The following is a 15,642-nucleotide window of genomic DNA, read 5'->3' as shown; positions in this document are numbered from 1 at the left end:
TGCTGCGTTTCGGGGGCGGCGCCACGGGCGTGGTTTCGGCCCAGGGGCATTCCGGAGCGTGGCCGCGGCCTCCGGACCAGCCCCCGGACCGCAACATGGAGCGCGGCAGCCGGCCCGGCGCGCGCAAAGTTACGCCTGCTTCTAGCAGGCGTAACTTTGCCAACAAAGGTGGGGGGGTTTAGATAGGGCCGAGGGGGTGGGTGGAAGGAAAGTTCCCTCCGAAGCCGCTCTGATTTCGGAGCAGCCTCGGAGGGAACGGAGGCAGCCTGCGCAGCTCGGCGCGCGCAGGCTGCCGATTTTGGGCAGCCTTGCGTGCGCCGACCCCGGATTTTAATGGATACGCGCGTATCTATTGAAATCCCGCGTACTCTTTTTTGCGCCTGGTGCACGAACAAAAGTACGCGTGTGTGCAGATTTATAAAATCTGCCCCAGTGGCTAGTAAGACACTACTCATGACATCATAAGGTTAGAGCTAAGTTGAAAGAACATTTCCTTTATTTTAGCCAAACCATGAAATATTACATAAATATGCAATCTCTTGATGTGATTATTTTTATTTTAGTAACATCTACTGGGACAGTGGAGCAAGTAACTGGGTCAAATCTCATGATACAAAAACATACAGTATGTATATATGTTCTCTGATAACAATGTGCATTTTTTAAAATCATATACACATCAGTAAAAAGTACTATGAGAAAAATCCATGAAAATAATGGAGATATAATTTAATTACTTAAAGTATTAAAGACAGTGCTTCTACTTCAGCACTGATCAACCTAACACAGCAAATATTTCATACCACTAAACCTGAAACGAAATGTTCTATATTTAATGTTTTGGCAACTATATGACAACACACTAATCCTCACAGCCAAAGAAACCAACATAATGAATATATAACTAGCAGCAGCCAGTGATCACCTTCACCGTGCCATTAACAGTTTCGCAGCAGTACGTAAACACAAATTGAAGCATTATACAGGCTTCAGGCTCACGTAAAGAGATGCTAAACAGCTTGCTGTTAGCTTAGTTACCAGTCTCTTCTACTCAGATTCTTAATGGGACAACCCATTTCTAAAAAATATTTGCAAAACTATAATCTTTCATGAAATGCTTGCTTGCACACCTTGGTCCATGCAAGCCCAATAGTTTCAGGCCACCTGTGATCCCTTCCCAAAATTAGCTTATTTAGTAACTCGACAGTCGTAAGCTTGTATTAGAAGCTGTAAACATTGCAATGTGCTCGCATGTTGTAGCAGTTTAAGTGCACCAGTAGCCCCAATTAGTGAATGTTTATGGTGTTAGGTACTTTTCTTCTGCTTTTTCTTCTCAGCATCATCTTCTTTTTCCTTCTCTATTTCAGTAACCAGGGATTCTATTTCTTTGGAATCAAATATCTGCAATGGAAAACAGGTAGATTAGTACACTGAACCAAAGCAACAAAGTACTAATGCAATAACATTTCAGTGTCCTAAATGCATTGATAATATATTATGCTGTTGTCTTTAAAAATCTAAAGCATTAGAAATGTGAGGATGTTAGACAACTACAGAATCTGTCAATGCCAAGCAGTTTGATGCACTGATCTTATGTATTTTTTACATACATTTGCAAACTTGAATATAGTAACTGTTATTCATGGTATGGTACTCATGCATATATTTCCCACTTCTGAAATAATTATAGTGGTGCATGCCATGATATTATTGATTTTATTATGCTTTAGACTAAATTAAGAATACAGTTTAAGTCATATTAAAATGAAACAAATCACATACAACTAGATTCACCCTTACAAAGTATTCAAGTCAAAATGTATCATATTTGGTGAATAAAATTCCATTTAAAGAAGGTAGCCAAGAATTCCTGTGCATCTTAGAGAAGCAAAATACTCCGTTTGGACTAGATTTTAGGTAAGTTTCTACTCATAATACATTAGGTTCACTACAGCCTTCATGAGGATCATTCTCTCTTTTCAGATATGCAGAGCAGTTCTGTCATCACAAACATCTGGAATAAGGTGGTGGAAGCACATACAGTTTACTCATGGCTAAGACTAACCGCAAGAGAGTTTAAGATTGGGAGGGCTGGAGTTATACTTGTGTTGCACTATTTTCCCTTTTCTTTTGGTTGCTGATTCTTGTGGATTTATAATCTAAAATGTTATTACTATGATCTGACTTGATATGAGGTGTTAAGAGTCCATCACTTCATGCCTTTTGTTCATTTTATCTTTTTCAGTAAACATAACTGAACATAAAACATTTGTCCACAGGAAAGAATGGAGGGGAAAGCAGAATGGAAAGTCACTTATAAACCACTTATCTCCTGGCAGAAAATGCACTCTTATTCCATAAGAACATACAAAGTGTGATCTTCAGTAATGAAAGACTAATTTTACATGAAAGAAAAAGAGAACTACTTCCCTCTATCAACTCTGCCTTCCCCTTAATTGTTTAAATGCTTTCCTGCCCAGTTCAACATGGCTGCTGTGATGGCACAGGACACCTTTGTCAGGGCTGGTGCTTCCATTAGGCAAACTAGGCAGATGCCTAGAGCACCAGAATTTGGAGAGCTGCAAAATCTTGCCAGCACGAGGCATAGAAGAGTGTAGTGCCAGATCTAATACTACTAAAGAAGGGAGGACTGTCCTGGAGCCACTGCCACCAGTAGGAGGGAGTGCTGTGCTAGAGCTGCCATCAACAGATAAAGCTGGCGAGGGGATGTATGACCGAAGGTTCACCTAGATTTAGACTTAGTTTTTGGGTACTTGCCAGGTTCTTATGGCCTGGATTGGCCACTGTTGGAAACAGGATGCTGGGCTTGATGGACCCTTGGTCTGACCCAGTATGGCATTTTCTTATGTTCTTAGATTGCCAAATACTCTTGCACCGGCCCTGACCTGTGTCTTACTCAAGAAGCAGCAGCCCTCCACCCCCTCCAGGGCTTAAAATGCCCTGACAGCTCAGAGCTGACGCGTGAGGTCTGGATGACACAAAATTATGCAGAACAGTTAAATCTCAAGCGGACTGTGATAAATTGCAGGAGGACCTTGTGAGATTGGAAGATTGGGCTTCCAAATGGCAGATGAAATTCAATGTGAGCAAGTGCAAAGTGATGCATATAGGGAAAAATAATCCTTGCTGTAGTTACACAATGTTAAGTTCTATCTTAGGCGTTACCACCCAGGAAAGAAATCTAAGCATCATAGTGGCTATTAATTGAAATCGTCGGCTGTGTGCTATTGTGATCAAAAAAACAAACAGAATGTTAGGAATTATTAAGAAGGGAATGGCAAATAAAACGATGGATGTCATAATGCCTCTGTATCGCTCCATGGTGAGACCGCACCTTGAATACTGTGTACAATTCTGTTTGCCACATCTCAAAAAAGATATAGTTGTACAGGAGAAAGTGCAGAGAAGGGTGACCAAAATGATAAGGGGCATGGAATGGCTGCCCTATGAGGAAAAGCTAATGAAATTAGGTCTGTTCAGTTTAGAGAAGAGACGACTGAGGGGGGATATGATAAAAGTGTACATAATCATGAAAGGACTTGAACAAGTTAATGTAAATTGGTTATTTACTCTCTCATACAACAGAAGGTGTTAGCAAATAGCTCATTTAAAACAAATCGAAGAAAATTCTTTTTCTCTCAGCACATAGTTAAACTCTGGAATTCATTGCCAGGGGATGTGGTTTCAGCAGTTAGTGTTCCTGGGTTTAAAAAAAGGTTTGGATAAGTTTCGAGAGGAAAAATCCATAAACTGCTATTAATAGTTTGAGATTTATTTAATGTTTGGGTACTTGGATTGGACACTGTTGGAGACAGGATACTGGGCTTGATGGACCCTTTGTCTGATCCAGTATGGCATATTTTATGTTCTAATAGCAATCCAGGATATTAAGAGTAGGTACAATGGTAATGAGGGTTTCATCTGCTCCACATCTCTGCTACACCTACTCAACAGTGCTCTTACAGGACCGTAAATGGCCATTCTGGCAGGATCCAGGAATCTCGGGCACCATATCCACACCCAGTTTAGGATAGTGAGCTTACAGTAGTCACATCTTATGTCTCCTGCTCTGTACAAAGGTACTGAATATAGTAAGATACAGGCAACCGTACCATGTTCAAAGTACATGTCACATTGCATTACATGTTTAGTTCTCTGAGCGATGTCGGGCGCCGTCCCAATGATGATGACCACTCCTCCCACGCTGTTTGCAGTAAGAGCCTGCAAGGAGGTTTATGCAGGCCAGTATTTAATTGTCTGGGGATTTGTTATTCAGGGCGGGGGGGGGGGGGGGTTGCTGCATTGCACTTTTCCTTCCATATGTACATGGGACTACTGTGTGGTATGTATATAAGTGTTTCCTGGATAAATCACATTATATTCTGGCAGTCTTTGGTGTCCCCATCACTCATTGGGACTCCTGGTACTCTATGGGGATTTTTTTAGGGCAAAGCATTAGGACTTTTCTATTGCTACTACCAATATTTCAGTAAGATGCAACCTTTTTGGGTGACTTCTATTAATGCTAAAGGGTTTAAACTCCCCTTACAAACGAAGGCTTTGTATCAGGAGATGGACATATCTCACACTGATATTTTATTTGTCCAGGAGACACACTTGACTCGCATGTATGAATATTTACTTCATTCTCCCAGATTTTCACAATGGTTTTTTGCCCCATGCTGTAAACAGTCGAAATACACAGGAGTTTGTATACTGTTCTCCAAGAATTTTATTTGTGAATGTACCTTTAGGGTTGAGGATCCCCAGGGTAAATTCATACTTCTCCACATTATAGTGAATGGTATAACCTATACTTTGGTTAACATTTATGCTCCCAATACGGAGCAAGCTGTCTTCTTCCAGAAGCTTCACCAATTACTATTATCACACCATGCTGGAGCTCTATTGTTGGGAGGTGATTTTAATATAACTATCTCCCCTAGTTTAGACACATCAAAAGGTACTTCCTTCTCTAGCTAAATCTCATGCGATAATATTGAAAGCCCTTATGGATGATTCCCAACTTTTGGCGGCATCGTTTCCCAAACTCTCGCATGTATACCTTTTACTCAGTGGCTCATGATTCCTATTCAAGAATAGATTACTTCATAATTGATAAGTCACTATTATCTAATGTGACAGGAACAGAGGTGGGAATAATTACTTGGTCTGACCATGCCCCTATCTTGATGGATATTATTTTTGACCGATATGATCTGGGAAAGAGATTGTGGCGTCTCAATTAATCCTTACTACAAGATGCAGATTACAATAATTCTCTTAACATTACTATTAAAGATTTCTTTCTCAATAATGATCAGTTGGTCTCTTCTCCAGTTATAATCTGGGACTGCTTTAAGGCCTTTATACGGGGTGTGTTTATTTCACAATCATCCTTTTTAAAACAACAGCATGAGGTGAAAAGTGCTAGACTTCATAGTACAATCCAGAATCTCATGCAGAAATATCTCCTGAATATCCCTAAGAAGGTACAATCACACATATCTAAAGCTAGAGAGGAACTACGGCGTCTAGACTCTATGCAGATTGGTAATTTCTAGTTGGTGAGCAAACAGGAATTTTTTGAAAGTGGAGACAAGGCGGGTAAATTGCTGGCAAATAAATTCAGAAGGTATCATTCCAAAAACCACATGTTAAAAGTCAAAGATAAGAAGGGTCAGATGTTATCAATTAATAGCGAGATTAGACAGTGGTTTCTCAATTTGTATAAAGATTTGTATAGCTGAAACACCTCCATCCGCTTGGAGGCCATAGAGGCCTTTTTGCAAACCATTTCTCTGCCCTGCCTCATTTCAGAAATGCACAACATTTTGGTTGGTGAAATTTCTGCACCAGAACTTTTAATGGCCATTAAAACTCTCAAAACAGGAAAGGCTCTGGGTCCCGATGGGCTATCACCTAGATTTTATAAGCTATTTGTCCCTTACTTAGTTTTCAATTATCTGTGATCTGGCGGATCCCTACTCCCAGATTCCAATTTAGCTGACATCACTACAACAGTCAAACCGGGTAGATACCCAACATTGTGTGGCTCCTATAGGCCTATTTCTTTAATAACTATAGACCTAAAGCTACTAGCCAAAATATTAGTGAGCTGCCTTAATGGTTTCATCTGTCAGATTATTCATCAAGACCAGGGAGGGTTTATACCTGGTAGAATGGCTAGCAATAATGTCTGCAAACTTTTAAGTATAATTTGGGGAGCCCATAAAGACCATATACTCACTCTTTTGCTGGCAATAGATGCTGAAAAGGCATTCGATATGGTCCACTGGCCATTTCTATTTGATACATTGGAAAGAATGGGCTTTGGCCCTCTCTTTCAGCAATGGGTGTACTCCCTTTACCACCAGCCTAGAGCTTACCTTAAAATCAATGGGGGTATTTGGACTCTTTTAAAGTCCAAAGAGGAACTAGACAGGGTTGCCCTTTGTCACCCTTGCTATTTGCAGTCTTTCTTGAACCCTTAGCTATAAACATTAGAAATAATCCATCCATCTCGGGCTTCCAGCTGGGATCCCATTCCTTTAAGCTTTCACTATTCACCTACATTTTATTCACCATTAGCAATCCCCACACTTCACTGACTGCAGCTGAATCTAACCTTGCAGCCTTCAGTGATGTTTCTGGCTTTACAATAAATTGGGAAAAGTCGGAGCTCCTCAATATCTCGTGATGCCTAATTAGTCACCCTCCTAAAAACACACCATCCTTTTAAGTGGGCCCAACATAAACTTAAATATTTGGGGGTATACATAGGTAAAGACTTAAACGACCTTTTCTCATTGAATTATACACCTTTATTAAAGAAAATCTATCAGGACCTTGACTCTTGGGACTGCCTCTCGCTCTCCTGGCTAGGGAGGATAGCTTCGATCAAGATGAATATTCTACCTAGGTTCCTATATTATTTCAAACCCTTCCTATCCCTCTACCTGCTGTTCTTTAAAAACCATGGCAAAAGAAACTTCTCCGATTCATTTGGAAGCGTCGTCCTCCTAGAGTGGCACACATAGTTCTCTATCAGCCTAAACAAAACGGGGAGCTGGGTGTTCCCAATCTTTTATGGTATTACACGGCAGTCCAATTACATCCAATCATCAAATGGCACAATTCCATTATGGTTAAACAATGGGTGCAGAACGAACAGTATTGGATGCATGACATGACCCTACCAGCCACTTTCTGGCAACCTCGTCACTCTTGGCGCTGATCTCCAGATCTGGCTCCTACCACTCGACACACTAACCATTTGGCGTACCTGGAAAGCTCGACTAGTGGAGTCATCACTTTATTTTCAGTCATCATTTTTTTTCCATAACCTCCAATTTACCTCTTGTTGACCCATTCGAGCATTTCAAGCATGGAAAGTTAGAGAGATTACCCGTGTAGAGCATATTTACATCAACGATCAGATGCTATCTTTTGACACTTTGCAGGCTAAATATGACCTTCCCAGATCTGTATTTCTCCTTTACCTACAACTTGGATATTTTGCACTGGACCTTCAGAAGAGGTCTCTATTGTCCAGGGAGAGATCTTTGTTTGAAGGTTATTGCACACATGGGAACCAAATAAAGGGAACGATCTCTAAACTGTATGTGCTACTGAATCCTGCACGGAGGGACAGACCTGCCCACATAAGAGCTTGGGAACGGGATTTAGGGAATGACTTCTCAAATGAGGACTGGCTTCTTATTTTTCAATCTATTAAGTCATCCTCTATCTCATTTGCAATATTGGAGAATAGCTATAAACTACTATACAGATGATATTACACACCCACTAAACTCCATAGATTGTTCACGGATAAGCGAATTTTGTTGGTGGGCCTTTTCTCTTCGAGGAACTTTCCGCCCCAGTATACGACTTTTATGGCAGCAGCTGTGTATTATCTAAAATCTTTAAGAAACAGATCCAGTTATCTAAAGAAACAGCACTCCTAAGCCTTCCTATCCCACAGGAAGCTCTACATATACAAGCTCTGATTCAGCAGTTATACACCACCACTAGAATGGAGATTGCCTATTTTTAGAAACACAAGTCTGCACCACCGCTATGGGGAGTGTTATCACGGCTGGACAAAGTCTGTACAATGAGTACAATTACCGCTTCCAAATATCAGACTCAGAAAAATTTTCACCATCTAGGACCCTTACCTGTGTTGGAAACACAGTGATCCAACCTGCTTTGATTCATAGATAATTCTTTTGGATGTTTTTATTACTTTAGCTTTTACAGACCCACTGGGTTTTCTCATGTTTTGCTTTGTTTGATCACAGTGCTAAATCTTTGCTATTTTAGGCAGCTAGGAACGGGAGGGAGGGATTGGGGATATATATACAGTTTGGTACATTATGGTATATTTTGGTGTATTTGAAAAGTTTATACTCGTCTTAAACATATGTAAGTCGTGTGTTGCTTCTCTCTTGGTTGAATCCTTTTTACTTTTGCCAACAATAAAAACTACTAATTAAAAAAAAAAATAAAGCCTCCAGCTCTTGTAAATTCTTTGGTTGTCTAGCATGAACTGTACGTTTGAGTTCTCCCCAAAGTGGCTCAATGATACTGAGGTCTGGACTCTGTGATGGCCACTCCAGAACCTTCACTTTCTTCTGTTGCATCCACTGAAGGGTCGACTTGGCCTTATGTTTCAGATCACTGTCATGTTGGAAAGTCCAAGTGTACTCCATACCCATCTTCCTGGTTTATGAATGCAAATTCTCCTTCAGTATTTTCTGATAAGATTCTGCCATCAATTTTGACTAAATTCCCTGTGCTGCTGTAGCTCACACCCCCAAAACAGAAGAGATCCACCTCCATGCTTCATGGTAGGGATGGCTGCTTTTCTCCATAGGCCATGCTGACTCCTCTCCAAACATAGCATTTATAGATGTGGCTATAAAGTTCAATTTTGGTCTCATCACTCAGAATTATTTTGTTCTACAAGTTTTAAAGCTTCTCTAGGTGCTGTTTGGTGTATTATAAGTGTGCTGTTTTGTAACATTGGTTCAGCAATGGCTTTTTTTCTGGCAATTCTACTATGCAGCCCATTTTTGTTCAAGTTTCTCTTTAATGTACCATATATGCTGAAACACCCATACCACTTTGTTTCAGAGAAGCCTGTATTTCAGTAGAAGTCACTTGTGGGTTTTTCTTTGCATCCCGGCAAGTTTTCCTGGCATGTGTCTCTGAAATCTTTCTTGGACTACCTGACTATGGCATGGTATTAATAGAATCCATACTTTCCCACCTCTTGGCATTTCCAAATCTTTGGATACACTGGGCAACAAATTTTCACAAAAGTCATGTTACGGAAATGAAATTAGTCAATTCTTATACATTTCCATGTGCTAAACATGAATGTGACTGTGAAAATGCAAAATTGGCTCTAGTTTTTTTGTAATATGCAATAATATAATTACATCTTGAATTGTATGCCAATAGGAGGAGACCTACGGTTAATACTGTTTGAAAAATGAAGTCATAGACTACGTCTTAGATTTCTTTGCTTGTCTCTTGTACACCTGTTCAGGAGCATCTCTGAGGAGTGTCCAGCAGTAGTCAGCCAGCATGAATATTTCAAATGCTCACCCTTTCTGACTGGGCTTCATATAGTACACTGCTGACGTCAGCTTACTCAGCAGCAGCATGGCAGTAGAACTGCATTGCATCAGAAAATGATGTAATAAACTCTGGATGATGTGTGCATGATGGTATTATGCAATATGATGCAATATTATATCATTCTAGGCTTATTTACAGTCCTACTGGATAAATTTACATGACTAAACATAGAAAGTGAACTATATTAAATATCTTCAAAACGAGAGCCAATAAAAACTTTTCATGGTCATATTCGTGTTCAGCCCATCAAGATACTACAGAGTAGGACCTTTTTAGGTCATTAACACTTTCATTGTTGCCCAGTGATATCTTTTTATATCCTTTTCCAGATTTATAAAGTTTAAATTACTTTTGCTTGCAGATCCTTTGACAGGTCTTTTGCTTTCCCCATGCTTGCACCTTCTTCAGACTGGCTAGATTCCTCAGTATAGCAAAAGCTCTACGGGCTAGGAGAAAAGGGTCTGTTCAACACCATTGGATAATTTCTATAACTAGGGATGTGCATTCATTTGCGATGAAATAGGAAATAGAGACTATTTTTCCTATTTCGTCGCATTTCGAGAGGACGAGGAAATGATAAGAAAAGAAAACCACATGAAATTTTGTGGGTTATCGTATTTTGGGAGGGGAGAAAGGTCACATTAAAAAAAAAAAACCTAACCCTAAACCCACCCCAACCCTTCAAATTTAATTAATTGCAAACCCCCCTCCCGAACCCCCCCCCCCTCAAGACTTACAGAAAGTCCCTGGTGGTCCAGCGGGGTCCCGGGAGCGATCTCCCCCTCTCGGGCCATCGGCTGCCACTAATCAAAATGGCGCCAATGGCCCTTTGCCCTTACCATGTGACCGGCTATCGGTGCCACTGGTCGGCCCCTGTCACATGGTTGGAGCAATGGATGGCCCGCACCATTTTTTAAGATGGCGCCGGCTGTCCATTGCTCCTACCATGTGACAGAGGCTGGCCAATGGCACCGATTGCCCTTACCGTGTGACAGGGGCTAAGGGCCATTGGCGCCATTTGATTACTGGCAGCCAATGACCCGAGATCGCTCCCGGGACCCCCGCTGGACCACCAGGGACGTTTGGTAAATCTTGGGGGGGGGGGGGGGGTTTGCAGTTAATTAAATGTGAAGGGTTGGGGTGGGTTAGAGTTTGTTTGTTTTTTTTTACAACACCTGTTGTAATTTGGGGCGGGTTTCAGGCTTCATTTCGGGGGGGGGGGGGGGGGGGGTAGACGAAATAAAATCAGCCTGAACCGCGGGAAACAAAATTTCCCACAGCGGGCCAATAACGAAGGTTGAACCGAAAGGTTTGGCCGAATCGCATCTCTATCTATAACCTTCATGGCTAATTCAACCCTGCTCATCAATGGAGAATCATAGGATGACTTTTATCCCTTCTGAGAGTTTCCAGGCAATATTATAAGAAAGCTTTCTGGCTTGTCCTGTCCTTGGTAGAGGTAGATTAATGACCCTGCGAATGGATGTTTGTTTGGACCATTTCATCCCTAGCCTGATAAGGATGGATAATGGATTAAGCATCCAACCAGAAGGCCATCCACTGCAAAAATGGGAGAGACATCTTCCAATGGAGGAGACAGTAATTTTGACATATCTGACAAATACTTTCTTGCTAATTCCAAACCATTTTTTTCTAGCAAAGGAATTATATTTTTTCGATGGTACAACTGCTTATAAAGGAGCCATCTAGTTCAGAACTAATACTGGCATGGCTAATGGAATCTTTTCCATTAAAGGTGATGCCTGATGTGAAATCTTTTTTTGTTTCCCTATCTTGAAGGAACCATCTCGGTGCCATGGACAATTTTGATATTGACAGGTCTCCCATCATCAGAATAATTTCTATTTTTATTTGTATTTTGCCCTTTCAACTTCCAAGGATTTCCCAGAGTGGCCTACAACAGGATTAAAGATACAATACATAAAATACACAAGAGTACAATGCAATTCATGATATACAACTCATATAGTACTAATCATTAAATAACATTCAAAATAATAATCAAAAACTCTAACATGCCACACTCTAAAAATATGAAATGAAAATAAAGCATCATTTGACAAAATTGTTAGTATCTGCAGGATTTCTCTAAATTGTTTTTTTCAGGTTTTTTATTTCTTGCTTAACCTGATGGGATCTTTGGATAACTAGTTATCCCACTGTACAAGGTTGTGATGTAACTCCAAAGTTCATGCCGCTAAATGTTTGAACATCAGAGCACTGCCATGTGCAAATTTTCTCAAATTTCAGTGGGTAACAATAATCAGTCAGCTACCAGTGGACAAAAACTAACTTTCCAGGGTAACAAATTACCCCAGAGCAGACCATTTCATACCTTGTCAAATATTTCATGCCATAACTCCAAGGTTATTGCTTTTATAATGCGATCCTTTGTACACACTGCCACTGATAGCCTAGTGTACAATGTCCCCAAATTTTAGCCATTTACAATAAACAATTTTCTCTTTGTGGATGAAAAACTATACTGTAATTCCCAGAAGAAAATTGCATACATACTATGGAAAGCTTCACAATCTCATATTACATATCTGAATGTGACTTTTGATTTGTTTGCCATCAACTAACTATGTTCCTCTAATCCATGCAAATCAGCCAGATATCCAGAAGAGATTTCTCACTGTGGATGAAAAACTGCTTGTTTTTCCAGGCAGACAAACAGATTCCTATGGACTTTCCTTCACTTCTACCAATGTGACTCAGAGATTATTGTTATAGATTTGTACATAGATGCCCAATGGCATTTTCCTGTGAAGACAATGCCCTAACAAATAAGCTAGCTACCATAAACTTCCTTCTATGGATGAAAATCTGCTGGTTATACCAAGCTGAAAATTGTGGGGTAACAAGTTATTCCACAATACCATACTGAAACAATTTAATCAAGGGTGACATGAGGATTAAATTAAAGATAAGATAAAGTAATGTCATTGCCATGTTAGTCCACTTAAATGCATGTAAATAAAGATTAACAAATAAAAACAAAAAATATATATGCAAGATACCACCTTTTTATTGGACTAACTTGTTATATTATGTTAGCTCCCAAAAGCTGGTCAAGAAATATCTCAAGTTAGTATCTGATAAAGTATCGCTAAATATATATATATATATATATATATATATATATATATATATATATATATATATATATATATATAGAGAGAGAGAGAGAGAGAGAGAGAGAGAGAGAAAAATATATTATTTGTTAACATTTATTTCTGCTAAATGAAACATTCATTGATATAATACCTTCAGTGGTTGGTTTCTCCTTATCACAGCCAGTTCAATGTTTTTTCCACCAGACTGTACAACCTAGAAGACAAGCAGCACATTTTTAAAAAGTACGTAAGAATATAAGATTTTCCATATTAGGTCAGACCAAAGGTCCATCAAGCTCAGCATCCTGTTTCCAAAAGTGGCCAATCCAGGGCATGAGTACATGGCTGGATCCCAAAAGGTTGATAGATTTTCATGCTGCTTTTCTTAAGAGATAAGCAGCGTATTTCCCCAAATCTAACGTAATATTGGCTTATGGACTTTTCTTCCAGGAGCTTGTCCAAACCTTTTTTAAACCCAGTTATGCTAACAGATTTTACCACATCCTCCAGCACCAAATTCCAGTTTAATTTGTTTGTCTTACATCTATTACCTAGTAACTTCATTGCATGCACCCTAGTCTTTATACTTTTTGAAAGAGTAAATAACTGATTTGCATTTACTCATTCCACTCTACTCAGAATTTTATAGACTTCTATCAGCCATCTTCTCCAAGCTGAACAGCCCTAACCAATTTAGCCTTTCCTCACAGAGGAATCATTGTCGTCACCGTTCTCTGTACCTTTTCCAATTCTACTATATATGTTTTGAGATGTGGTGACCATAATTGCACACAATCCTTAAAGTGCGGTCACACCATGGAGCAATACAGAGGCATTAATACTTCCTAGCAGTCTATCCCCTAGATTCATCAAAATGCATTAACACATGGATATCGCCCAAGATAAGAAAAAGGGGCATGTTTAGGGAAATTTTACAATTACCGCACCACACAATAACATACCGCTTCACATCTGTAATATCACATGGTGCAGTAAACTTATTGCGCCCCGCGATAATTCCTATTTTCACATCTTGTGCTGAGAGAGAAAGAGACTATCTACAAGGCCCTCATAGCAGTGAAGTATTTATCGCTCTATAGGAGGGCCATCTAATAGGTGGAGGTGAGGTGTTGGTGGTGGTTTAGGGGCCAGTTTCTCATGTAGAGTGAGACATACGAACAGCACACCTCGCTGAAGATTTGACATCATTTCTACTATGTTCTCTCACTCTAGCTTGATGAACTCTATAACAGGGTACCATCAAGCTAGGGTGAGATAAGATAGTACAAAAGTTCATCTTTGTGAGACTTTCCTCACTCCAAATGACATCAAATCTTCACCAAGGTGTACTGTATTTTTCGTACGTCTCACTCTACATGAGAAACTGGCCCCTAAAAACCGTAACCCACCATCAACACCTCACCTCGATCTATTAGATGGCCCTCCTATAGAGATATGAATAGTTGCACACTGTTACAGCCTCCCCAGACTGTCTCTCTCTCTCTACACTCCACTCTCTCTCCTTCTCCCTTTCCAAGCCCAGAAATGGCCAAAATGCAATTCTAAAGATGTATCGTGAACTGCATTATGGCCATTTCAGGCATATCACACAGCCTAACACCAGGAAAAAAAGGTGTAGTTATTTCCAGCATTAAAACCGTGCAATATTGCCCCTCATTTTCCTAAATCCTGCCCAAACTCCTCCCTGATCCCATCCCTTGCATTCGCACCACACGCTAGCATTATTAGCGCATACGTTATGGCGTTATCACATGCTTTAAAGCCATAATGCATTTTGATGAATGACCCGGTAGGTGATTTCTTGGCCACTGCCACAAACTGAGGAGAAGATTTCAACATATTATCCATGATGTTTTATTAGTTTTTACTTGACTGTTTGTTAATTGTGATCATATGTTTTGTTGGCTATTTTATGACTGTATGAACTGTAATCCACTCTGAAAGAGAAATTGGAATTAGTGGAATACAAACATTTTTAAATAAACAGATGATGCCTACATCTTTTTCCTAGGTGGTACTCCCAATGCGGTACCTTGCATTGTGTAGCCATAATATGAGTAGTTCTTCCCTACGTGCATCACTTTGCACTTGTTCACCTTAAATATCAACTGCTATTTTGATGCCCAGTTTCCCAAGGTCCTCTTGCAATTTCTCACAATCCTCTTGAAATTGAATAACTTTGAAGAATTTTGTATCCTCAGCAAATTTGATCTCCTCAGTTGTTCCTCTCTCTAGTTCATTTATAAATGTTTAAAAACAATGGTCCCAGTATACTACACTGTCTTTCTCCATTGAGAAAACTGACCATTTAGCATCTCTGCTTTCTATCTTTTAACCAGTTTTCAATCCATTGCCTCCTATTCCATGACCTTGTAATTTCCTCAAGTATCTCTCATGAGGTACTTTGTCAAATGTTTTCTGAAAATTCAGGTACACTATATCAATTGGCTCCCTTCTATCCACGTTTATTCATGCCTTCAAAACAAGTAGATTGGTGAGGCAAGACTTCCTTAGCTAAATCCATGTTGGCTTTGTCCCATTAAACTAGGGCTATCTATATGTCCAGTAATTTTTTTTATAATAATTTCAACCTATTTCCTTGGTAATGACATCAGGCTAACTTGTCTGTCGTTTCCTGTATCACTCCTGGAAACACTTTATAAAAACTGTTACATTGGACACCCTCCAATCTTCAGGCACCATAGCGGACTTTAATGATAGTTTCAGACTACTAACAACTAACAGTAGGTATGCAATTTCATTTTTCAGTTCTTTCAGTACTCTGGGTTGTATACCATCTGGTCCAAGT

General features: G+C 39.8%; 1 protein-coding gene across 2 annotated transcripts in view; it reads right to left on the bottom strand.

The window, feature by feature from the left end:
• Positions 1-474: 474 nt before the first annotated feature.
• PSMA8 (proteasome subunit alpha 8) overlaps positions 475-15,642 on the bottom strand; it is a 57,335-nt gene continuing 42,167 nt past the window's right edge. For both annotated transcript variants that reach the window (XM_029591163.1, XM_029591164.1), the window contains exons 6-7: positions 12,964-13,026; positions 475-1,401 (exon numbers count right to left, since the gene is read on the bottom strand). In XM_029591163.1, the coding sequence (XP_029447023.1) occupies positions 1,306-1,401; positions 12,964-13,026 (159 nt within the window). In that variant the 3' untranslated portion in view covers positions 475-1,305. The remainder of the gene's footprint in view (positions 1,402-12,963; positions 13,027-15,642) is intronic.

This window comes from Rhinatrema bivittatum, chromosome 2, assembly GCF_901001135.1.
Source record: "Rhinatrema bivittatum chromosome 2, aRhiBiv1.1, whole genome shotgun sequence".
Classification (NCBI taxonomy): Eukaryota; Metazoa; Chordata; class Amphibia; order Gymnophiona; family Rhinatrematidae; genus Rhinatrema; species Rhinatrema bivittatum.
This window is presented reverse-complemented; position numbering and strand designations above follow the sequence as displayed.